Raw genomic sequence first — 27798 nt, 5'->3', positions numbered from 1 at the left:
GCCCAATTCGTGCCGAAGCATGCTCGACTCCCACATAAAGAACGGTTCAGTACAGAGAATGTTATTTCAGGAGATAATGTTTGAGCGAAACTCGTTTAATATGACTCTGATATTCAAACATCCGTGAAATCGGTCTCTTAAGGTTAATTTTTATTTTGTTATATCTAACTTTCGCGTTTATAATATTAGTAGGATATATAACTCAAAGGTGACTGACTGACATACTGCATTGATAACCCCCAAACCACTGGACGGATCGGGCTGAAATTTATTGTATCTGCTTAGAAAGGATTTTGACAAATTCTGTCTTCGAGGGGATGAGGAGTTTGTATCCTGAAAATTTATTTTGTTCACGCGGGCGAAATAGCGAGCAACAGCTAGTCATACTTATATTTTAAATGTGAAATTTTGTTGTTTGTCTGCCAATCACGCTGAAAGTACTGAGTGGATTTTGATGAAATTTAGTATACAGACAGCGTATGAGCTGACTTGCGTGATAGGACAATGTCATCCCGATTAAATGCTCAATTGGGATAAAACAGGGCTCTTTACATACGGACGAAGCCGCGACAAGCGTCTATTATTAATATAAAATTAACGTTCAATCAAAAAGTACATAAAACGCCTGTTTTTATTAACCACCTGACAAAGGTCTACGCTACCAATTTTAGCGTAATTTTTTTATACACCAGGAAGGAAACATCATCTGTTAGCAACGACGTCTCACATAAACAACAATTAGCTGCGGATGTGTGGCCGAAGAAATTGCACGTACTTTTTGCTATATTAACGTACATTCGTTGCTATTTGCTTTAGCTGAATGGCGGTAGTGGAGTTTTTTTATATACACTTTATTATATTAAAGATCATATTTAAATTTTGAAAGTAACTTGTTCTGATAGTTATTTTTGTTGATTTAATAGTCAGATTTTTCCTACAAAAAAGAACATCTGCATCCCGGAGTGAGCATTTTTGCTGGAAATTGTTGTCATGCGATCCCATCTCAGAGAGTCCATTATACATAATCGAATTCTAACGAAAGAAAACAATCACGTTAATTGAATGAATTATTTTATATACTGGAATATCGCTTGAAACTGCAAAACAATACATATAAGCATACGTTACTAAATCCGTATAAATAACGAAATAAATCAAGGTTGTGTTATTAAAAATATTCAAAACGAAAATTCGAACGTGGTGACAAACGAAAAACATAAATAAATTTCTCATTTTACCAAGAATCACGTCTGTAGGGCGAATAAAGAATCTTTGACACAGTAGAGGGCGACATTGTCGAAAGTCAATGACAACATTTGCGTACACAACGAAGCCGAGCGAGATTTTCGGCTCAGCGCTACTGCGTATTTAGCGGGAAATTGGACAAAGATTAAATGGCGTAACGGATGCTCCACTGTGGGAATTAATTTATAAATGTATGTAAAATGTCAGCGTTCATATAAATTGAGGAACCAAATATGCAGTTACGTTTTTTGATTTATATATGTTCTTTTATTTGTTTGATATTAATATTTTCCGATAGTTAATTCCATTCCTTTTATTTACGTTAAAATCTAGGTACTAAAAAAATACCAAATGTTTATTTTTTGAAACCAGATTAATAAAGGTTTGATCAATTTGATAATTTCAGTTTGAAATGAAAGTTCATATTATTAAGCCATTGTACTCTATTGATAGCCAATTCCTTCCCACTGCACTACAACCGCTATCTTAATGTATGTATGCATGCACGTCACCTTCTACGCCTTTCTGTCTCCACATATTTTGTTAAAAGCAATTTACTGCTACTCTATAGATGTAATGTTAAAAATGCCACTTGTCCAATAAAATTTGACGAGTAAATAACAGTAGTATGAGGAAACTAATATCAATATGACGCAAGATAAATCAGTTTTATGATCAGTGTAATTAGTCTGTCACTTAGATTTCTAGATTAGATTTATTCTGGTTTTAAATGTCGTGATTAGTACGAACAATGTCGCGATCGACTCGCACGTCAATAGTATTTCGAGGAACCTTGGTTTTAAGTCACTTAGAGAGCAACTATCAATGTTATACTATCATAAATGCATATTTGTATCCTGGTACACTCCCACTTAAATGAGTAATGAAGTGGTCGCCGGATCATTAAAATAGCTTACAAATTTAGAGCATGAACGGTATAAAATCCTTGTGTCTCAAAACGTATAATATCTACAATAGGAAATTTTAATACGGAAGTACTCCCACGTAAAATTAACAAAGTTTTCTATTTTTGCCAGTTATGTATTAAAGTGTATTCTTAACGCTTTATTATTTTTAGTATTTTTTTATTATTAGCAAATAATAACTACATATAATATATCACAGATTAAATAGGCCAACGACGATTAGTAAATAGATCTGTTGGTTGATGTAAAAACTCTTTGAGGTGCGTCTGCGTGCCCTTCTCATCTATGACGAAGGGCGGCGTGAACTTTAGGCGGGCAGACAGCTACGTCTTAGGGACCCTTCGCTTTAATTAATTCAATGTTCATATCGTCTGAAAAATTGTATTTAAAGGAAAACCCCTCCAGGGATCGCCCGAAGCAAGTCTATTTGGAACTTATTTTGTAGTGATCTTAAGGGTCGAACTAAGTTGATGTATTTTAATCTGTGGCGAATCTTTTCAGGAGTTTATATATGTATAAAAGATATGTGGATTTTCCTTTTAAGATTTGTGATGACGTCAGCATGATATGACCATGAGATGCTGCAATAATGTTTGTTACCAAATTATTCATAGGACATTCGTGGTTGAACTGTTTTGGCTTATATATGTTTTTGCTTATGTGTCTATAAGTTCACGAGTTTGCTTGTTTATTTGTTTATTTTATTTCAGGCAACCGTATACTGTTAATAGATCTTAACTTAAAACTACGGCCATTATAAACTTAACTTAACTTAACTTAAAAAACAGCTTTTACGTATGATTTGATAGTTTTATATGACGCAATGATTTATCGACTTACATTTGAACCTTCTAAAGTCCACTTTGCTAAAAAGTCCAAACTGCTTCAATAAAGGAGATGGCTTGTTTGTTGACCTCTTTTTTTGTGTGTTTGTTTCTTTAGAACTTTCGACTGGGTGGGGCTGGGAACTGAATCATTTTGATGATTTTAAATTTTTTTCTCGGTCTATCATTTTATAATGTTTTTGTTATTACTATCAAATGTGATGAAATAAAAAAATTAAAGTTCGGCTATTTGCTTCTGAAAGCAGTTTAATTAGAAAATATATGCCACTAGCTTCAGTACGTGGCTTCGTTACCGTAGTCAAAGGGAAATCCGCATAGTTCCCGTGGGCTTATAAAACCTACCCTATGTCCATTATCAGGAATCGAAACTACCTTCGTACAAAGTTTCATCCAAATCGGTTCTCTGGTTTGAGCCTTCGTCTGTTTGAGATAGACAGACGAAGTTACTATCGCATTCATAATAATAGGTATAGACTCCTTGACAACGTGTTAAGATGTTGAAATTTCAGTTTTATAGCATTGAAATGCTTTGTCAATGAGAAATTTTGAAAGAGTAGAAAAAATTTGATCACGAGGCGGGATTCGAGCCCGCGTTTTTTGCCAAACCGTAGCAACGCCTAGCCTCTCAGCCACCCTTGATCCCGCCACAGTAATCGAATTTCTAAGAGTGTTAAGATGTTTCTAACATCTACACAATATCTATTCTTATATCTACACAACACGGAACGCCTACCGTTTCCAGTGATCCTGTTCTGTCTTCAGATATATATAACTATTTGCTCTCATCGCTCGCGTGTATTTGGGTCGCATGACTTCTCTCTTTTGTTTTATCTCCCGCAGTCCAATTTAAAATTATCTACATAGTTTCATTGTACGATGACACCATGTCATAACACTGTTTGTTTTCGGAATATTTATGCGCGGCGAATTAGCACACGTTTTTGTTTATTCTATGTGGGACGGACGCATTAAAGGGATCTGAAAACCTTTTTGTAATGTGTTTCAGTTTTTTAATAGAATTTTTAATGATTCTAAGAAGTGAACATACATTTCTTTTGTAAAATTAACAGTGTAAATTATGTTTCGCACTTGAATAAACAAGACCTTTTAAATGCTGAATGTAATTTCATTCATAGATGTTTATGTCATAGCGGGTAGCTGAGCTGGTGGTTTGCCTGATGGTAAGCGATCACCACCGCCCATGAACATTCGCAGAGTTTATTTGCATTGCACAAAAATTAACATTAGCTGATCTGTTATTAAAATGTGCTGTTATATTTTACACGAAAATCAAGGGATGACAAATGATGGTTGTGTTCTCGTTCATGATGCGATCAGATGACGCAGCGCTTTATGTTTTATCGGGTGTTTCTTTAGAGGCTCGGTTTTCAGATAGGCGACATAGTTCGTTGATATCGTCAATGTTATATTAGGAATTATACTTATTTTATTATTTGCATGTTTAAGTGTTTCATAAATGTGGCATTTACAGACTATTTTATGCAAATCCATAAAGCATGAATTATATCGTACTATGCTTTAATAGTATCCATGAAAACACCACACAGGGCATGAAAGGCCACTTTTGCTGTTACGCCTAAGTTTTGTACGCTTTCATTTTAAAGATTTTTTTAACATAATAAAAAAAATCATACATTTATTCATGCTTTAGGTTATGATAACAATATAATATATCTAATATATAAAATTCTCGTGTCACAGTTTTCGTTGCCAAACTCCACCGAAACGGCTTGACCGATTTTGATGAAATTTTTTTTGCTTATCCGGTATCTATGAGAATCGGCCAACATCCATTTTTCATACCCCTAAATGATAAGAGTAAGGCAGAACAGCGTTTGACGGGTGCAGCTAGTAGAATAATAAATTTATAACTTACGCATAGCTAATTCCCAAATCATAAAGTCTACGATAATATGTTGGTTTGTTTAAATGAAGTCTAATATTAATTTATATATAGTGGTTTCGAAGTAAATAAGCATCTACGAAAATATTAATTTATACGTTTTTTACTACTGTTTATGAGCAGACATAGAGGTAGCCCTTAGTAACCAATTACATAAATACAGTAATAAAACGTAGTTAATTAAAATCAAACAACACAAGAATTTATGAATAAATCGTGGGTTTCTTTTTTCATGTTTCCCTTTGTTAAAACAAATAAACCGAACTGTGTGTCTATTAATTCTATAACCTAATTATAATTTTTAAAGCTTATCTTCATATTAGCATAATTCATACGAAAGTGTTCATAAAACATAAGCTAATGTGCATTCAGAGTCACGCCTGCGATAATTGTATAATTTATGGTAATGATTATTTCTTGTCTAAGCCTTATCTTCTTAATTTGACGGTAAGCGGGCGTCACTATACCCAGCTTAATGTTAATTTTGATAGAGAATTCTATTTTGTGATATATTTTCACTTATATTCAGAAGTTGAGGTCGTTAAGAGACTGATAATTTAATAGTGCACTTTATTATTGTTCTGTCCCTTTCGATTTCATAGAGCTTTATTTGAGAGAGAAAAGGATAATTGTTATATTAGACGCTGTTTATCAACTTTTCATAGAGTAATTTGATTGCTACGTCTATTTTAGGCTTAATTAATTAAGTACTGACGTATGGCATAACATGTACATCTCTGAAATTCTCAACTGCTACGGTTCATGAAATACAACCTGGTGATAAACGGACAGACAGACAGACAGGCAGACGGACAATGAAGTTGAAGCAATAGGATCACGTTTACTTAAATTTAATTTAATTATTTAAAATGATATTTTCATGATATTAAAACCTCATTTCTGATTTCGTTTTTTATTGAGAACTCCACCTAGATATTCTTACGAGAAAACTTTCGCAGATTTTGTTACAATCATATCACACCAAATATATATCACATTATATACATCATGAGATTTCATATATATCGGTTGGTGGCATAAAGATATAACCTTACTAAGGTTATAACTATTATTCGCAAATGATATATGCATTGATCCATATAGTTGCAAACCGATCTCATCGAGGTCATCGCCCGATGACGTCACTCCCGTTTTATGCTCCGGCGCAACATTTGAAGATTTCTATCTAAATAAGTTCTAACTCAGCAATTAAAGGGATTGTATCATTTATAAATATTTTTATGTAACGACTCAGCGAATTAATAAGCGTGACGGTTGATTTTATTATTTTCACGTTTATTTTTTATTTACTTGTGTACGCGTGTGTGAAGATTATTTCGATTCGTCTAATAGTTCAAACAAGATATGCCGGTTTTATGTAGATTTGGACTGTATATTTTTTATACAATTAATGGATTGTCGTAATAAGGCCTAATTTGCAAACGAGGACTTTAAAAACGGATGCTAATTTTCGCTTACTATTGTCTTTCGTAGTGATGAACTATCATAGTTAAGTTTTTTATCTTGCGGGTCACATTTATACAGGATTTGGAGTTTGGGAGTCGTGCGTGCAAGAATTGGAAGAAGAATTGGGGAAGGTACCCTACCTCCACAGAAGATCGGCGTGATAAAGTAGATTGGGCAATGTGTATGCTTCTGTGTTTCGTTTTGTGTGATGGGTAGGCGAAGGCCCGCATTCTTTTCCTTACCCTTTCCAGTTATATCTTTTACTCCCTCCATCATGTATAGCAATCCGTATGGCCTCTGCTGCAATGCTACTAGTGACCTACCAGCTCATTTACCAACTCTATATAAAGGAATTTTGTAGGAGTATCAGGAATGAGACATGTAAATAATTATGTATTAAAAAAATGTTTTCTTCTTTTATTCATTTCATCTCTTTTCTTCTTGCATAGGGTAAAAACACCAAAGCTTCTATGACTTGTTGTTGTACATTTCTTGAAAATCTCAATAGTTTTTTAAAATTTTTTGTTTACTAACGTTCTAAATGATAAGTATGCATGTATCTAGTATGAATGTAATATTTTATGAATACAGGATTAATAAATGTTGAAACAATTGAAATTTCGTAAAAGTTTATTTCATTAGAGATTCTATCAATGCATATCAAATATTTGTTCAAAATTGTAACAATGTACGAAGATACTGATGCTATCCTTGCGCAAGCCTTTGCGCAAGGTTTGTTATGTTTTGTAACCCGATTCTTAAAACTTTCACCTCCAACGTCCACGTATTTTTGTATAAAGTTGACAGCAACTCATCGTAAGTAAATCAACCTGTGACGCGCTGCGGTTTGGGCCATCTGTCGTACGACATATGGCATGGTTTTTACGACCCCACGATTTGTTTGTATCCCTCTCTCTTTCACGTGTATGCAGATATCTATATCCCTCCCGTTCCCACCCAGGTTTCCTTCAAGGCAAGAGGTAATTGAAACTGAACGCATGCGGGCAAGTGAAAGGACTCCACTTGTCATAGATTAAGCGTTTTTTACCTGTTTTTACTCCGCTCCGTGATGCATGGCGCCAATTTTGAAGTTGCAATATTTTCTTGTTAAGCGTTTTCGTGTTAATATGTAATTACGTCTTAACAGCTTGTGTAAATTTCCGCGAGGCGTCAATTAGACGGGGCCCCGGATAACCTTTAATATTTTTCTTCATTATTAACCATTTTTTTTATGTGTTTTAAACAGGAACAGCGAAACCTTAATTCTTATTAAAAAGCTAAATTGCATTGTATATTGGTGGATAATCAAAGTTTTTTCGATAGCAAAATACGGTATTATTTGTTACACGTTGTATTAACTATTTTTAATCATTTTTCAAACGAAAGAATATAAAAAGTTTGATTATGAGGCGCGACTCAAACTGTTTAAAAAAACAACAGCTACTAGAGCTTCTCGTCTATTCTTCATCGTAGCAACTGCCTTCCGGTGATAGAAACCTAATTGGTGCTTTTGAAAGGAGTCCACTTGAATGAATAAATGTTTATTTTTATCTATCGTTTTGCCACTCTTGCAAGACAAAGAATGTACAATAGTGAATCTACGCACTTCTAAAATTCAATATTAAATTCATTGAGAATTGAATGCATAGTTTTAAAAAATGTTTTTCTTTATAACAAACAACTAAACCCCCTAAAACTGTTACAACCGTACCAAATTTAAATAGGACCACGCAGGAGGCACCAGCTTTCAAATAAAAGTAGGATCAAAATCGGTTCACCTAGTCAGAAGCTTTGAGGTAAAAAGCCTCAAAAAATACAGTCGAATTCGTAACCTCGTTATTTTGAAGACTGTTAGAAATGAATAATTATTGACACAATCGTAAGGTACTTCGACAAGCACTTACAAGCTCTCAGAGGTTTTAGGTTTAAGGCATAAACCATAAATACAATAATACAATAATCTTATCCAGGACAATAACCGAAGCGGTACCCTAGGTCCACCTTTGTCATGTTATTGAGCCAGCGATAGATGCCAATAAATTTTAATTGATCGAGCTCGGTTATGGGTTATTTTAAATGTCATACAGCGAATGTAATGGGATATATGATGTATAATGTCATTGGAATAACTTGTGTTTCGCGTGGTCCAGGTCCTTTGAAATATTGGTTGTAAATATGGGTTCTAAATTATCGTTTATGGACGGTATTGTTGCGTTTGATGAGATTAAACGAGCCAGGTTTCGTCATGTCGGCTTTTTTGGAATGTATGGTTTTGAAAAGACAGCTTTGAACTGTCTTGTTTTGAAAAGTCAGACTTTTACTCTATGGTTTTGGAAAGCACAAATGTACAACTCAATGGTTTTGAAAGTAAGCTTTTTGAACTCTATGGGTATGAAAAGCACAAATGATATTTTTTTAATTTTTTATTTATGTATATTTAGTGTAATATATTGTAATTATTATAATATATATATTGTCTTTATTATAAAATAATAAATTGTAATAACGTATAATTTATTTATAATATTAACGGCCAAGTACGTATCAAATTAAGCGTAGTTGTGGGTTCTCTTAAAAGTCAAAAGATTTAAAGAGGGGATTTGTTTACTATATGTTTATTTTTTATCTATAATCTTAATTGATATAAAGAATTTCAAAAGACCTCTATCTGTTATAATATGCTGTTATGATAAAAGCAACAAGTTTGGATAGTCTGCATCAAATTGTTACGATCCTTTACGCGAGAAATAATGAAGTAAAAAATATTCGAAAGCACATCTTCTATTTCGGGATGCGGAATTCAATCTATTAATCGATTACATACATTTAATTGTGACGTAATTTTAATTCGACTCCATAAAAGCACAAAAGATGATATACTAGACCTATAGCGACGCATCGATGGGGTTATGAACATCAAACGCACGCTATTCTGGTGTTTTTAACCATCGCGTTAAGGGTGAAAATAGCGTGCTGCTATTTTGTAAACGTTGCAATGTGTTGTACAGTAAGCAAGGATCGATTTTACGGCTGTCTGATCATGTCATTGGTAATGAGCGTAAAGGTATTTGAATGTTTTACGCCTGTTTCGCGCTTTGTCCGCCCGGAGATGCTCCGCTATCAAAGATCCCATAGTATCTTATAATCGACATTATTGTGTGGTGTTGAACGGTTCTCGACTTCCTAAGCAACGCGTTTATTATTGTTCCGAAAGTAATTACGGATTAGTTGGGGAAACCGATGTGATCTACATTATAAGATGTTAGAAAAATAGCAATATTCGACGTCACTTAAACAGATTTATAGAACTAGCTGCGCCCCTCGGTTTCACCCGCGTATGTCCGTATCCTGTAGGAATATCGGGATAAAAAGTTGCCTATTAACAATTTCCGGTTAAAAAATTGTATGAAATAAATCCAGTACCTCTGCAACTTATCAACTCTTTACCTTTTTTTGTGTTAAATTCAATGAAACCTGCAAATTCAATAATCTGTTATCGATTTTATTCCTGTATACATAAGATTCAAATTAGACCAGCGTGGCGTAAAAGATACCAAAAAATGTGGTATCAGTGACCATACGTACAATCTACTTGTAAAGCTGAAAATATAATTATGTTGCATAGGAAATGTATTTGAACTCATATCTCAAGTAAAGTAAGGTTTCTACAGCTGATGATTTTAACATATTACATACCTTGTAATGGCTTTTTAACGCAAAGGACTGACTGTCTGATCTATCAACGGACAGCACAAACTACTCTACCGATCGGACTGAAATTTGGCTATCAGATAGGCACTAAGAAAGATAAATTCTACCCCTAAGTGTATAAAATAGGGGATGAAAGTTTGTACCATGAGAATTTATTTTGGGTATACAAGAGTATGTACACAACCAAACATTCTATAGGCTTTAGTTGAAATATATTTCAACTGAAACACACGTCACACGCTCTGTTGAATTAGGACACACGCACACACGCGAACATTCGCACAGCACACATGCACGCCATTCACAGATTCACAAGGCTCGCTGAATGGCCGAATGTATCGGACCAACAGGCAAGTGATCGGTAATTATAGACGTATGTGGATGTGGATGCCACCTGCGCTATTGTCACATGCTGTGAACATATGTGTATGATAATTTAACGTGTCCACTGTTGTACGATACGGTTTTGCGTAGACGTGACGCAACTTGATAGGTATATGAAGAGGAGTTGAAATGGCTTAAACGAACGCTTTGGTAATGATTATTCTAAACAATTTGAATGTATATAACGTTATTATATAAACTTATTTATTTAGTATTTTCTTGTGTTTGATTTTACGCGAGTATTATACATTTATAAATTTAAAAAATTTTAACGGATTTTACACGTTACCCGTATCCAGTCTCTCCAGTCTCACCAGTCTCCCCGTGACCAAGCTTGCTGTAAAGTGTTCGAAACGTCGGGTTAATAATATAATGAATAAATCGCGTTTAAAATCTGTTTACAAGTTTTTAATTTCTAAACTTATTTATCTATTAATAGTTAGTTGAAAAGTCCTGTTTTGCTTGCACCTTGCAAAATAATCGTTTTGAATATCGATGATTGTCTGGTAGAGGTCACTTATAAGTGATAAGACCGCCTTTTGTACATATTGCTATGCGTTGTTTCCTTCTCTTTTATTTCATTTGCTGCATACTAAAAAATTTTGTATAGTTATTATTATTTAATAAACAACACACATGAAACTTATTAAAATATGGTAAACAATAAATTTGTAGTTGTGTTGTTATAAATTAAATAAGGAAGAAAAATAGATCTACTCCTTACAGCTCTTAGCACACTGGGATTCGCAATTACAGTCACATTGAAAAAACAAAAGGCATAAATGATTGACCTCCTTATTCTTTATTTTACAATTGATATTATTTTTTTGTTATAGATTTTATGTAATATACGATTCTATTATATTTATTATACTTGTATTAAATTGAAGAGTTCGAACGGAATAATGATAAAATAATAGAGTAACTAATCCTTACGTGCTTCTGTATGAGCTTGATTCTGGTTACTTCGGCCCATAATAGTAATTACCCCCTTTTCATAAAACATCCCTTACATCCTAGTTAACAGTACCTCAGTACAATGGAAACGGACACCTATTTCGGTGACAAATCTTTTAAAATAATTATGAAGCCCCATGGATCGTTTCTATGCTCAATTAATTATCAAACATTATGTCTCTGAATGGGTCTATCATTAGCTTCATCTATCAAGAAGTGACTGCTGTAATTAGATACACTGCTTTTTTCTAATTACAATATGTTTACCTACTAGTCCTACTAGTTTTTTCATAAAGCTAAATAGAACTCTTTCATGACATTCATGTTTTGTTTCATTTGTAATGTAATCTCGTGGTTCAATTATCTGCAAAGGGGGAAATATTTATTTACCCCCTTTTGCAGATAATATTATCAAAAACTGTAATTGAATTTTCAAAAACGTCATAGTTTTGAAACTACCATGATTTGATAACAATTGATAGGATTCTACTTTTTTGTTACTTTAATATCAAATTGAAACATAGTTACTCTCTCGACTGCCTTCTTGGTACAGTGGTTAACGCATAATCGTAGAACTGAGGGGTCCTGGATTCGGTTGCTGACGGGGACTCACAAAAAAAGTATAAATCGGGATGGACACAGATGACTGATCATCTACTAGGCCATAAAGAAAAACGATCAGTGAAACAGATGAATATCATCCGCCCCATACTCCACTAAGGAACACGGTACTTCACTTTTTACGTTCTCTTAATACATAAATTTGCTTTAAATTTTTGATTTTTTTATATGATCTATCAATTAATAGGAAATAATTACTACTCGATAGTAGTATGAAAACCTAAAAAACCCACATTAATCATACTTTAAAAATAGATACTCTTACCACACCATCAAAACATTATAGATTAATTAATTACTGGGTGACACCGAAGGACCGATTAAATTCATTCTAAAAACAGTAACGGTTACCATGGACAACAGTTTTTGCTACTTAATTACATGTAAGCTCAATTTTTTATCCATTTATCATTATAGGTGAATGAACTATAAAACTAAAGGGTATAATCTTGGACCACGTGTATATACTTTAAACTAATCATTTGGGTAAGATAAAAAAAATTCAAACGTGTTTTAATATGTTGCGTATTGTAGTCCTAATTCGACTCACTCATTCTAATGCTCCAGTATAAGTATCACAATAGAACATATCTACTATACGTGTATGTGTACAGTGTGGTTTAAGGGGTATTTTAGGTGTCACAGCAGGCAAGTGAGCTGGTGGTTTGTCTGATGATAAGCGATCACCATCCCCCATGAACGTATGCGCTGACCGTTTTTAGGGATAAGGAAAGACGACTGGAAAGAAAAAAGGATTAAGACGGGTGAGGAAAAGGAAACGGGCCCTGGCTCCCCCAATCACTATAGGAAACACACACAAAGCATGCTACTATTTTACGCCAGTTTTCTGTGGTACTTGGTGCGAGCTGGCCTAAGTGGCGCCGAAGCCTGCTCGACAGCCACATTAAAAAAATATATGTAAATTATATCTCGGTGTCTTTACACCTGAAATTTGTTTCTAGGACCTTATCGGGGTTATAGGGTTATTTTGCGCCCACTTGGTCATTTCTCTTCATTGAACCTTCCCCAAAATAAAAGTATGACTACGCTGATGATATTATATCATCGCATCAATGCGATCCGTGGCGAAAACTCTTGAATACGCACGAGACTTACTATGTTTTCTTAAATAAATATCAAGAAGACCAGAACTACAAATAAGTATTGCATAGGCACGAACAACGTAATTATATATTTGATTTTTAGCCTAAATAAACAAACAATTGCGATGCTATGAACTTTCTTCCGGGCATAAAGGTTCAATTATTTGCGGCTCATTTCAAATTTACTGATTTGTTTGCTAACACGAAGTAATTACCATCACGAATAGAAGCGTCATCGACTTGAAAAAAGATCATACAGCGCATTTACGAGTCACCGTGACTGTTTCGCCGATAGTCCTCCAAAACTTGGTTAAATTGAAAATCCACTTATAAACAGTAGTAAGATTTAGGGCCATAGCAGCTCTCTCAAAGTGTTTTGTACTTTATCCGATGGAAGTAAGAGTTCAATTGTTGACACGTTTTTCTGCATTCCATTACACGCGTAACGGATGGCCGGATACCCTTCATTTTTTATAACATTAATTTACCTTAAAGTAATCCAAAAATAGACATTCATTCGTGACTACCGTTTCGGTTTCTTTGCTGAAGGTGTTTTGGATGTAAACGTAAAGACAGAACGTGTTTCAGACTTGTTTATTTTAATTTCTTAAGTTCTGTTCAAACAATTTCATTGAGTATTTAATAACAATCCCACGCAATTGCTATGGAGTTTGAGCTAGAATTGTCGAAGTCCATGTAATAATATTATTAAATTACTTCTCACGGATGCTACAAATATGCCTTACTTAAACCTTTGAATAATCAAAACGTGAAAAGGCTTATCTTTTCTCTAGCATATTGCACATCAAAAGCAGTGGTGACTACCAGTGGTTAGGACCTCGGACTGAAACCGAAAATTCAGTCGTTCGAGACCGGGCGAGTTTGCAATGTCCCAGTAGTGGGAACAAGAAAGGGCTGATGATGATATCAACTTTTTACGTCTAGGAAATTATAAACTTTTTAACGGATTTTAGTTGCGATTTATTCATTATATTATTAACCCGACGTTTCGAACACTTTACAGCGAGCGTGGTCACAGGGAGACTGTGACGATTTTTACGTCTATTTTATATAATAATTTAATTCTTCCATTTGGCTCTGTTTTCATTCGCAACACCGCTTTTTTCTACTCAACGAACGTAACTCAGAAACTCCTTGTTTCTGCTTTCTTACAATAAGTTCTAAGTCCCTTTACTAGCAAAAACATATCTGACTTATTTAATTCATATTTCGATTCTACGGATATGTTTGATTTCTATTCGAGCAAATATATTAAGAATAGACGTATAGAGTTCCATTGAACTTCAAGAGAAAGGCAAAGCTATCTTAATGTACGCATCCCTTATGTAATTAGAAAAAACACATCCGTTTTTTTTTTTTTCGCAAGGCGATTAATAAATTTTTTCGCCCTCGAAATGTCGTCAAGATATCGCGGACGAGTCATTGATTAAGACAGGAAACCGTTCATTAGACTTCATTCCATCGAGGCAACTGTACGATAACCCTAATGATAATTATATTTTGAATACAAATTCACTTACGTTGTTCATGTGATCGGTGGATTAGAATATAAATTTAGATTGGTTTACTATGTACAAAAAAGGGTATAAAGTTATTAGCCAATTCATGCAACGTTTCGAAAATTTAATTATTATTGAAACTGCGCAACAATAAAACAGTTTGCAGAAATATAGAAAGCTAATAACATATTATACATTATATTCCTAAGTATAGGTCCTACCTGATTTCATGATGTATGGAATATTCAAACATGCTTATGGAATCACAATATTTATAACATATTTCGTTAATGCATAATCGTTTATAGTTGTTAACAAAATCGTAAGTATCTGTTAACAATTCTTTAAACACAATTAGGCTAAGATTGTATTATAAAAAATTAAAATTCACACCGAAAACTAAACTAATACCAAATTTTTTATTTTATTTATGGCACAAACATTACTATATCATTGTAATGTGTGATCTTATCTCTTTTAACCGCCATTGTCCAGTCGCGAAAAGTAGCTATTTTTTATTAAGGTACACATTTTTTATTACATTAAGTATTTCTTAGAGGAAAACTAGCTAAATGCGATTAAAAAATACAATCGCGACACACCTTTGTCAAATTCTTCTATTCAACTCAAATAAAAATAAACAAAGCTGCGAAAAAACGAAACATAATGAGGAAATTGACAACTGAGATTTTAATACGCCATTTTTTCCCGCCATGACGTAAGCGAGGTCAACGCCCCGCACCTGTTGCTCACTTTTTTTTTTCTAAATCATGTCTAGCCATGGACACAGGTCTATTAAGCACTCAGTTTTTTTACAACCTCTGTTATTGGTTGTTGATTTATTTTTAAATCGTATTGGAGTGATGCCTAATCGGAAAACAGAGCGCGGTAAGAGAGCGTTGCAGTTGTTATGTTATTTTTTTCACATTAATAGATATGAGAATTTGACAGAAATCTGTTTATTTAAGTGTGGGTATTGAGGATTATTGTGATATTTATTCTTTCTAAGCATTTCGATGGAAAAGTGTGATATGAAAGAACTTATGGAAATCATATTTATTTCTCTTAAGTCACTGTTATACCTGAGTGTAAAGTACACTGACATTGGAACATAAGAATTTCCAATGTCAGTGTCCAATATATTAATTGCATTATTTACTATGAACTAAAAGATCCTCATCTTCTTTTTAACAAAAACATATGAAGTGTTTAGCTACTAACTTTTTTTTAATTGGGACAAAACTTACATATAAATAAATTTAACAAAACTGCAGCTCAGAAGGTCCTGGACGAATTCTGACCTGGCACAACCCATCATTGAAAGCTGCTCGACAGAATAGTGAAGTTAAATCAGTAGTCTACTATTGCAGTGGGAGTCCTATATCACCTGAGGCCTTTCCCCCGAGGGCCTGGGATAGCATTTGTGCCTACATTCTCCACTTAAAAAAAGGATACTTTACCAGATGTAAGGAGGACAATATAACAATATCATCTCAGAGCAACATCAGATAAAGATCACCACAATAACATGGTATGGTGGTTTACGACTGTTTAAGTGCTCACTTCAATAGAAGACCGAGCCGAATGCCTTCGTGTATTCGTCTAATCTCGACCACTTTAAGTTTTAAGAAAAATTATACGACCGAAAAAGTTGTTAGGGCTTTGATTATAAGGGCGTGTACTTTCTGTATTGGAGGGTTTGTGATGGAATCATATATTGATAATTTCTATGAAAGAAACCTTTTTGTGACGGTCGTGCATAATGCTAGTTTTATTATACACTAGACGCTCGTCACGGCTCCGCCTGGATTTCAAGATTCCTGTTTTATCTCAAGGGAGACTTTAATCAGGATAAAAATTATCCTATCACCCAAGTCAGATAATACTCTGTCTGTATACAAAATTTCATCAAAATCCGTTCAATAGTTTCAGCGTGATTGACGGACAAACATCCAAACAAATAAACTTTCACATTTGTAAGATTATTAGTGTAAAGTGTGATTAGTGTAATATCTATCTATTTTTCTTATTCATCCTCATCATCAACCCATATACGTTCCCACTGCTAGGACACAGGCCACCTATGAGGGTTCAGGCCATAATCCACCACGCTGGCCAAGTGCGGGTTGGCAGATGTCACATGCCGTCGAACTTTTAATTCTTGGACATGCCGGTTTCCTCACGATGTTTTCCTTCACCGTTTTAAGTAGTGGTGATGTTATCCACATGAGCAGATAAATTGAAAAATCAATTTATTTCCTGCACGCTCGCCCGGTCTCGAACCCCGACTTGTCGATTTTAAGTCCGAGGTCCTCACCACTGAGCCACCGTGCCACTCATTTTTTATTTTAATTTACGTCAATTATTCGAACACATATTCAAAAGGATGGAAGCGACCCATGGACCAGACAACTCTAAGTATATGGTATTTAGAGCTGTCTGGTCCATGGGATAAGATGCAGATAATATTTCTAAAGCTAAATCTTTATCATGAATTCACATTGTTGCCAGTCGTAAAAAAATATTATAAAAATCAAATAAATACTACGGTAACAATGTTTCACAAACGTACAAATAATAATTAAAATTAATTAATAATTACAAATAAATGTATCAATATTACAACTCTATTCAAATTAAATTTTTAAAATATTAAATTCAATGAGAACTGTTTTATTAAAATGTATGTATACCACCCACTTGCTAACTTTGACATCGTGACTATCAAAAAGATAGATGACATATTATTAATTGATTCATAAGTGCTTGAAGGAGTTCCGGCAATTGAGTCAGAGTTTATTGCTTTATTTATATGGTGTCTTCTTAAATAAATGATTTAATGTTATTGCCTCCTCTGTGGGTTTATTGCTAAGGAGTTGTATGTAAATGTTGTTGCCATATATGAGAAAGTTGTCAAAATAATTAAATCTACAATAAACAATTGTTATTAAAATACCTTTATATTTATTTCTGCTTATATAAAACTAGTGGTCTGCCCCGGCTTTCCCGCAGTACATATATAGCCTATAGCACTCAGAGATCACGTACATATTCAAAGAATATTTAAATCCATACAGTAGTTATTGAGATGGGCGACTTTAAACAAACAAACGAACTCTTTGGCGTTCTATTGTTAGTATAGAAGTATAGATTTATTATGTGGCTAATATTTTTGTTTCTAGAAAGTAGTGCTATTTCGCTCTACTTGACATTGTTGCTTTTTGTTCAATATATTTTTGAATCATATTGAAATTTAAAATCAAACGACGAACAATATAATAAATATATAATATTTATAATAGCAAAGTTAATAAAAAATTAAAAACACACTTTAACGATCGAATCAAGTAAAATGTTTCACTTGATCTTATACAGAGTGAACATAAGGAAATTAATTAATCCGGGCGATTCTTATCAGGAAAATAATATTAACTCATGAAATTATTATAATGTCACCGATCCTTCAATGTACAAACTTTATATTATTCTCTCGTTTTAAAGTCAGAATCGAGTCGAATCGAACATAAGAACAACATACAGGTGAAGATAATAAAAACGAGTTAATAACACGCTATGAATTAAGAACCGCCTTCGTTTTTTTGGCTCGTCGGTTAAAACTTATAATTAATCAATCATAGTAAATATAAATTGCACTTTCGTAACAAGCATCGTTCTTACATATGAAACCTCTGAAACAATTGTGAAACGATAAATTCCTAGAGTCAACCGCTTCGTTACGTTAACGCGTTACGACGCCAGTCTGTCTAGGCATCTTTCGCGCAGGCATATGGCCGCGGCAGACACGTTAATCCAACCTACCGCGCTAGCCGTTTCAGACATAGATTAGTTTAAGTTACCCTTTGTGTTTTTTAATAAATTTTCCACCTTATTTATAATTATATAATAACATTAAAACCTATCATTAAACCGCAATTTACTCCCAATACATGTGGGTAACATCGCCACTGCTCGAAACGGTGAAGGAAAAACATCGTGAGGAAACCGGCATGTCTGAGAATCAAAAAACCGCCAACCTGTGACATCTGCCAACCCGCACTTGGCCAGCGTGGATTATGGCCTAAACCCCTCATAGAAGGCCTGTGTCCCAGCAGTAAGAACATATATTGGCTGATGATGAATTCACTCCGAATATCGTATCCGCCGTCCTCCTACATACATCCATCCAAACATACAATCTCGTCATGACCTGCCGCCTGACCATTTAACAAGTGTACTCCTTTCTCGAGCATTTTAAATAACTCACAATTTGGGTCATTCAACTCTCAACCATACTGATATTAGAAGCTGAATGTTTGTTTGTTTGTTGAACGACCTAATCTCAGGAACTGCTGGTTCGTTTTGTGAAATATTTTTTGTGTTGGATAGTCTTATTTGGAGAAGCTAGGTTATATGCGGCAATTAATTTATTTTTTATTCTTTTTGACAGCAGCTGAAGCTGCATGAGTCATGACTGTTAAATAAATGTTCATCCTTCATTGCTGATTTCATATTTACTTCAAAAATTAGCAAAACTTGACCTTTGACAACTGATGTCAAATAAAGTTTTGGATTCCATGTGTTAGAAACATAATATTATCTACGAGTCACTGCCAACTAGCTTAATAATCCGTTTTAATAACGCCCTAGGCTCTTTATTAAACGGAGCCGCCGTTTAATTAACTGCCTGAATAATATCCTAATACTATAAAATCAAATCTTACTAAATCGTATTGATTACACCACTTAAAAACTCAAAAACAGCTTAACTCGATTTAAAGATTATTGGTTTCTCTTCTATGGTCTCCACATGGATTGGACGAAACCGGGGCGAGCTGCTAGTTATATGTATGTGTCTTATTTCAATAACAAATCAATAGGTGTAGTTTTAAAAAACTAGAAAACACGCCAATGTAACTACATTATTTCGCTTTCTCTTATACAGAGTATACGTAAGGAAATTATTTAATCCTGTTGACTAATGAGGATAATGAAATAAACTCATTTACTGAACCTTGATAAGTGTACAAAGTTTGAATTTAATCTACCGAGTCTAACATAGGCGTTTACATATAAACATACTGACGAAAATAAAAAGCGAATTAAAAATGCAAATTTGTTTCATCATCATCATGATCTCATCATCAGCCCATATACGTTCCAACTGCAGATCTTCTACATGCCGGTTTCCTCACGACGTTTTCCTTGACCATTTCAAACAAGGGTGATGTACAGATTAATTGAAAAGTTAATTTATTTCTTGCACGCTCAACCGGTCTCGAACCCCCGACTTTACACTCTAACTAAGTCTAAGTCCTAACCACTGAGTCACAACTGCTCAAAGCTGCAAAGACAGTTTAATTAACGTGGTTTTTAATTAGTTACCAGATCTTCAAGACTCATCTTTGCAGCTAATTGTTCAAAACCATACCCTTACGATTATTTCAATAACGAATTTATTTAATTTTTTTTTTTTTTTTTAATGTCATAGCGGGCAGCTGAGCTGGTGGTTCGCCTGATGGTAAGCAATCACCACCGCCCATAAACATTCACAAAGGCTGGGCCTCTGCGAATGCGCTGCCCGCTTTTTTGGGATAAGGGAAAAGGAATGGATTAACGACTGGAAAGAAGGAATGGACTGGGACGGGTGAGGAAAAGGAAACGGGCCTCCGGCTCCCCCACTCACCGTACGAAACACAGTGGCATGCCACTATTTCACGCCGGTTTTTTGTGGGGGTGTGGTACTTCCCCGGTGCGAGCTGGCCCAATTCGTGCCGAAGCGTGCTCGACTCCCACAATAAATGTTTGTTATTTAAATGAAACTTGATTTTTTCAATTATCTTCAGGTCAATTGAAGTCTGGTTGAAATCTGGACGTCGTCACAGCGAGGTGTTGGACGAACAGAAGCTGAGTGAAGGAGAGATGCGGCGACCTGGCGCCACCATCCTGTTTTGGTTGAAATGTGAACAGGTCAGTTATATTCAGAAAGTATAGACTTTTAGGTAAAAATCTATGTATGTGAAATTCTCGTGCCGCAATGTTAGTTACCATATTCCTCCACAACAACTGGACCGATAATCGTAAAATTGTCCATGCATATAAGAGTAAGGCAGAACAGCATTTACCGGGTCAGCTAGTATTTAATTTATTGTTTTTCTTTCGGTGATATGTACTATAAAGAAAAAATCTATATATAAAAATAAATCTCGTGTCACAGTTTTCGTTGCCATACTCCTCCGAAGCGGCTTGACCGATTCCTCTAAAATTTGGTAAGCATATTGGGTAGGTCTGAGAATCGGCCAACATCTATTTTTTATCCCGATATTCCTACGGGATACGGACTTACGCGGGTGAAACCGCGGGGCGCAGCTAGTCTATATATAAAAATAAATAAATAAATATTGTTTAGATTCAAACCCGCGTCTTTTGTTGTACAGTGACAACGCATTACCTCTTGGCGACCTTTGATCCCCCCTCGAATTTATTTTTCCCCCTTTTTTTCTAAATACGACTCAAATTTTTACGCAGGTAATTTTTAATTTAAATTTAATTGACAATAAATATTTTATCTGGAAACTGATGCATCTCATCTTAATGTGTTTCAGAATAGATGTAATACTATAAAATTACTATCATCGTATCTGTATAAAAAGCTATTAGATCGCTTAATTACCTACCCTTAAATATTGAAAACCGCCATAATAGCCGGTCAATAACAATAGGGTTACGACCTAATTAATAACTAAAATTATTCAATAATGTGTATTAAATTATAGACTATTCCGAACATCAAGTGCAAAATAATTTCACGGTAATTAGTACATTGCAATGGAGACTTGAGCTCAGCAATATTCCTTGTCGACAAATAGTTCGACGTTATAAACATTTTATTTGCTTATATTTCTCATATTTAATTCCAAAAAAAATAGAATAAAACGTGAAGTCGACAACCCTATTTTGCTAGGGGTTAAAAAAATATAAACAACGAATCACCTGCTCGTGCCGAGATTGGCAGGTGCATAGCAACGCATCTGCAACTATGTGTCTATAGACATTCGACCTTATACACAACACAACACGGTGTATAATATATTTCTAAGGTTATAATTCACCTGCGCACACGTCGAAACCTCCATTTATAGGGAATACCGCTAACTAGAGGAATTGTTTGTTAAAGGAATTTAGTATTAAGTTTGAGCGCACCCCATTTGTTTAGTAAAAAGGTTAGATGGAGATAATCCTAACGGCTTTAATTAAGAAGATTATGCTTGAAAGGTGTCAAGACTGACAGTTAGGGGTAAATTTTGGAAATGTCAATTAAGATATCGATACAAGCTTTACGTAAGTGTGCGTATAATCAATGAATGCAACTGTTTAAGCTATATTTATAGAAGTTTGTAAAAAATTTTAGTTTCAACTTATATTTACGTACCGGATCGCTTGTGCCTAAAAAATCGCTAGAGCTGTACTTTCATTATAAGTTCATTATAAGTTCATTTCATAACCTTAGTTTTTTTCTTTAAACAATATGCCTTTATTATTAATTTGTTTGTCCCTATACAAACCCAGCAAAAATAGTTTTAATGGAACTTTTATTAATGAATAAAAACCTCATTTACACCAAGATTTCTTCATAATCACATTGTGTGACGTAATCACCAGCTGCATAATAATAATTTTGCACAGGGTATTGTATTCACGTATGCGTGTGGCCAATTGGAGTCATTAAAACCTATCCAATCGGCTGTTAACATTAACCGACCGAATTGAATGTCGATAAACCTCATTTTTGTTCTTTTTCGCGCGTGGACAATTAACAGAGCACACCTGGCCAGTTATCATTATTTCTAGGTACACCTTGCGTAAAATGTATGGATTTAATACACTGTCAGAGGGTTAAGGAGTTACCATATTGATATATGCGATACATTTATTTTGAGTAACACATGAGGAAAATAAAAATGCGATGTAAAATATAAATATAGGTTTGTTGACACTTGAACAGGGCACACTAGCCGTAGATATTTAAGTCAGACATGATTCGTGTTTAGTATTGCTTTAAGAAGAAAAGTATTCGTAATATCGGAACGTTGTTGGAAACAATCTCTATTATTTGTATTCTGCTGCGATAGACACTGACAACTCAGAATTAACACTCTGATCTATACACTAAGTAGTTAGCTTGGAGTTTATTCTACCAGGCCAATTTTCTGCCAACTAACGTATAGTTACGCACTGACCTAAATTAAGGTTGATTGACGTAATTAAATACAGTAATTGTAAATTGCATTAGAATTGGATACATAGCACATACCGAATGAGACAAAAAGTCTCAAAAATAGTCATTACTCGAGTTAAAAGATAATTAGAACTTCTGGCAAATAAATAAAGTACTTGCTGAATTGCATAAGAAAAATTAAACGAGTAGCTAACACAGTAAAACGCGGCCCCTCAAACGAATACACAAACAGGTGACCCGTGGAATTCAACGCTAAGACCATCAGTACAATGCATAAAAGCAATTTATATAAGCGCAGAGGCGATTATAAACAGCACCATCCATTATAAACTACAGGTGAAGGAACCTATAAGGCGTCAATGCAGCTGTATGCTAAAATAGGACGGTTTTTAGGGCTCGCAAAAACTTAGTATATTCATAGTCCTGGCATATTTGAATTCTAAGGGCAAATGATTATTATATATTACGACATGGCTTTTATGAAGATGTTTTAGGATGTTTTAATTAGATATAGCTCTTCTTATGGGCTTCATGATTATTGCTCGTATTCATAAGAACGTTAAATGTGGAAATGGTAATGTGAAATAATTATATCGTTTTAAATATTTTGGAAAGACTTGATACATATGAATTAGACAAAAGAATGGAGGGAAAACTGAAAAACAAAGTTTGTTTTACGAAATAAAAATTGTATGTCACTGTCATACTCTTATACAAAGAAGCATGAATAAGGTAGACATAATTTAATACACAATTTTCCAATCGCTAAATCCTTTCCTGCTTCCTACTAATATTATAAACACGAAAGTTTGTGAGGATGGATGTATGTGTTTATGTAAGTGTTACTCTTTCATGCAAAAACTACTGAACCGATTGCAATGAAATTTTATACGTAGATAGCTGGAAAACTGGAATAACACACATGCAACATTTTTCTACGGGATTCGGACTTACGCCGATAAAACCGAGGGGCGCAGCTAGTCATACATAAAACGTAACAGGATCCGCCGGTTGAATAATTTAAAATGATCTTTTTCTTAAATGTTAACTTTCAATATCCGGTGTTTGATAAGCAATTTTGTTATTTTTTATTGCGAAGGGACGTTCTGTAATTGATTTTGCCTTCAATAAATATCTGCTAATCAGATTTTGGGTCGAGTATATTATATACCCGCGGCGTTGCACGCGCCCGTGTATTCGAAGCACAAAATAGACCGGAGGTTTTCCACGCATAGTTCGATCGTTCCCGTCGGATATCCGGGATAAACTATTCTATTTCCATTTAGTATGCGGGTGAAGCAGCGTGCAGAAACTAGTTTCAGTCTTTATATATATATACATATATATAAATCCTTCTTGCTAATATTATAAATGCGAAAATTTGTAAGGATGTGTGTGTGTGTTTGTTGCTCTTTCACGCAAAAACGAGATGAACGGATTGCAAGGAAATTTGCATATATGCAACTCTTTATCCTGATATTCCTACGAGATACGGAAATACGCGGATGAAACCGCGGGGCGCAGCTACTATACAATACGTTTTAATACGTTCGTGGCCTGCGCAAGAGCAGGTGCGATGCGTGCCTCCACATGCAATGTAATCTGTTAAAACAGTAATAATTCACAATACATATACATGTATCAGTAGTAATATTTCTTCGTATAAAGGTCAGTGCTTTTTCTTTATTTATTTTACCTGCTATTACCGGCAAAGGGTCTTGGCTTTTCGTTTTTAATTGTGTTTTTTATACTAGCCGCTTATCTCAGATTCGCCCGGATTGTCCCAGGATAAAAAGAAGTTAGATATAGCCTATGACTCTCGCAGATAGAGATAGATCTTGGCTATCTATTGGTAAAATAATTTTTAAAATCCGTTCAGTAGATCCAGAGGTTATCTCCTGCAACGTCACAAACTCACAAATTCTCAAACTTTACCTCATTATAATATGTATAAAATATATTTTACTTGCAAATAGCAAATTGTTTATGACTTTCAACCTATCTTCTTGTTAAAAGGTAAAGAGTTTGTTCGGTTGATCGCGCAAATCTCAGGAACTATTGTTCGGATTTGAAGAAGTATTTTGTAGTTAGACAGTCCTTTTATGGAGGAAGGCTATCGGTTATATCACGTAATTTACGATGTGGGTGAAACCGCGGGGCATGGCTAGTATTAAATATGAAATATTAACAGATCAAGTACTATTGACGTGAAATACATACAATAAGTTAAAAAACTAGAAAAGTAATTTTTTTAATTAATTTATTTCTCTTTTACTCAATGACGATAAAAATTAACCTGGCGTTACCTTAACTTTACTATTGTATTTTTATTCATATTTCGCAACAGTTAAAATAGGAAAGTTAGCTTCATATAGGCCTAAAGCACAGACCTAAAGCTATCATTTATATCAAATTAATTACTGACTTTCAATAAAATTGATTTCATCATATTTTCGTGCATTAAATTTTTCGCGAGCCTTGTATATTTAAAAAAACAGTTTCCGAGCAGATTTCTAGTTTATTCTTTGTGTCCTTTTCTATCCTGATAATACTAAAAAAGATACTCAACTGCAAACAAGGATTTTTATTCTAAACGATACGTAGTATGTACCTTGAATACAATTTGAAGGGCACGCGTATGCCGCGTGGGGTTACCCACCTGTTGCGATCCACCCCAGTTAATGGGTTCTATACAGGTTGATATTATTGGCATGGAGGAAATGTTATTAAATCTACGAAATATTTGCTTCGAAATACAGCAGACGACTCGTAGACGAAGTTTTCACTATGCAAGTACTGGAGGTTAACTGTGTCGTCTACATACAATAATATTTGTTACATCAATATCGAAAAAAGACAGAGTTTATGTAGCTATAGATCTTATAACGTCATCTCTTTCCCACACTGGAACAAGTACTGCTTTATGTCGTCATGGTAACCCGCCTGCAGACCACTAAATTTAAAACTTTGTTATTTTTTTGTTTTTTATTTTGCAAATTAAATAAAATAATCTAAATATATTCCGTACCTATGTTTGATGGCCTATGCCATTTATATTTGTGTTATATGTTTCTGAGCCTCATGAGATTACTCACATACACTTAGTTAACTGGCAGTACAAACGCTGAGCTGTAATATAAGCCATATTGATGAGTGTTTGTAGAATATGTAGATGTTAAATCCTTACTTTTCAACCAGAACAGCGAGGGACATATACCTTCTGGATATGAAAGCTTAGATTTAATATCTACCTACTAATTAACAATAGTGATCAAACGTAAAATAAGAATTACGCTAAAAAGCTTACCAAAGCGTTCCTAAAGTGAAAAAATTGGTTAAGTCGGACTCGCGACAATAAGGCTTCATTCATCATCTATGCCGGAGGCCCATATCCTTTTCCGTACCCTTCCCAGTCCTTTCCTTTATTCCTCTCGCCAATCCTTCCTTAATCTCTTCCCAAAAGTCGGCAATCCATTTGTAGAGGCGTAAGGTTGACAAATGGTTAAGGAGGACAAATGTTCATGGGCGGTGGTAGCGCTTACCTTCAAGCGACCCACCAGCTCCATTGCCGACTATGACATAAAAATAAAAAAAAAAATCTATGAAAATTTCAATTGTTAATCTATGACAGTTAATGAGGTTGAGACAAACGCACAGATAGATGGACGGTTTTTACCACGAAAACCTATATAAAATAGGCGTTAATAGGGCTCATAAACTTGCGTGAACCCGTATTCGTCGTGTCATGCTGATAGTAATTACAAACGATGACGTCACGTGAATGACTCGTAAATACCCATCGAATTATGCACAGCAAAAAAATTCGCGCCTAAAATTAAACACGTTACAATTTTTTCTCACCATTTAGTCTAGACATAAGACTTCGTTAAAACAAGTTATTAGAAATTGAAATTCTAGCTTTTTTCATAAAACTTGAAAATACTACTCGGTGACATATATAAAAGAGTTATTATGATCGAGTTATAACTAGTAATTGATTGGACAAACGCAATTATATTGTCTATTCAAATTACACGTTATTTTATAGTGATTATGCGAAAAAATGCGAAATCATCTAGTTGTGTACTGTCGAGTTCGATTTATGGTATCAATTAAAATGTTCAACTGACGGGCTTTTTGCAAACACCCTGTAACTGAACACCTGCTTTTCTTTTTTCTTTTCCCTACATTTAACACAATTATAACTCGATATTTATTATGGTAGGTCATTGCATTCGATGTCACTTGTTGATGAGGAAATTGAATGGTTGTTTTATCGAGGGGAGATTTTATTATGAGCTAGCTTTCAGCCCGCGGCTTCGCCCGCGTGATCAGGTGAAAAGATAGATAGTCTATTGTTTTACTATTACCTGTTGTGGATTTTCGAGAATGAAATGATCCTATGCTCTGTCTCGGGTTTCAAACAATACAACTCTACGAAATCGGTTAAGTGATTTAGACGTGAAGAAGTTAGACAGAGAGTTACTTTCGCATTTATAATGTACCTAGCTACGTACGTCCGTATCCCGTAGGAATATAGGGATAAAAAGTTGCCTATGTGTTATTCCAGCTATTCTATCCCATTTATAATAATAGTAACCGCGAGGCGCAGCTAGTATTCGATAATTACATTGTTATTGTGATGTCTTGCATCTTAGCGTCTATAATATCTACTATATTATGTTTACGCGTCATGAATGTAAACAGTTTTTTTTAATCTGTAGTATAGTAATTTTCCGATTCCTTTTGCATAACGGAGTTATTTAAAAAATAGCTAGCCTTTTTGCTTCGTATGATAAATGTAATTTGTATGTTTTGAACATTTTGTAATGAGGTTTTATGTTTTATAAATAATACAG

The 27798-nt window shown here is 34.4% G+C and overlaps 1 protein-coding gene across 1 annotated transcript in view; it reads left to right on the top strand.

The window, feature by feature from the left end:
• The window catches only part of LOC119840737 (tRNA dimethylallyltransferase), a 171155-nt gene that overhangs the window by 122768 nt on the left and 20589 nt on the right, over window positions 1-27798 (top strand). Inside the window, exon 4 of the mRNA XM_038367456.1 lies at window positions 20547-20670. Within this exon, the coding sequence (XP_038223384.1) occupies window positions 20547-20670 (124 nt within the window). The remainder of the gene's footprint in view (window positions 1-20546; window positions 20671-27798) is intronic.

The sequence above is a fragment of the Zerene cesonia genome, chromosome 7 (genome assembly GCF_012273895.1).
Source record: "Zerene cesonia ecotype Mississippi chromosome 7, Zerene_cesonia_1.1, whole genome shotgun sequence".
NCBI classification, from domain to species: Eukaryota; Metazoa; Arthropoda; class Insecta; order Lepidoptera; family Pieridae; genus Zerene; species Zerene cesonia.
This window is presented reverse-complemented; position numbering and strand designations above follow the sequence as displayed.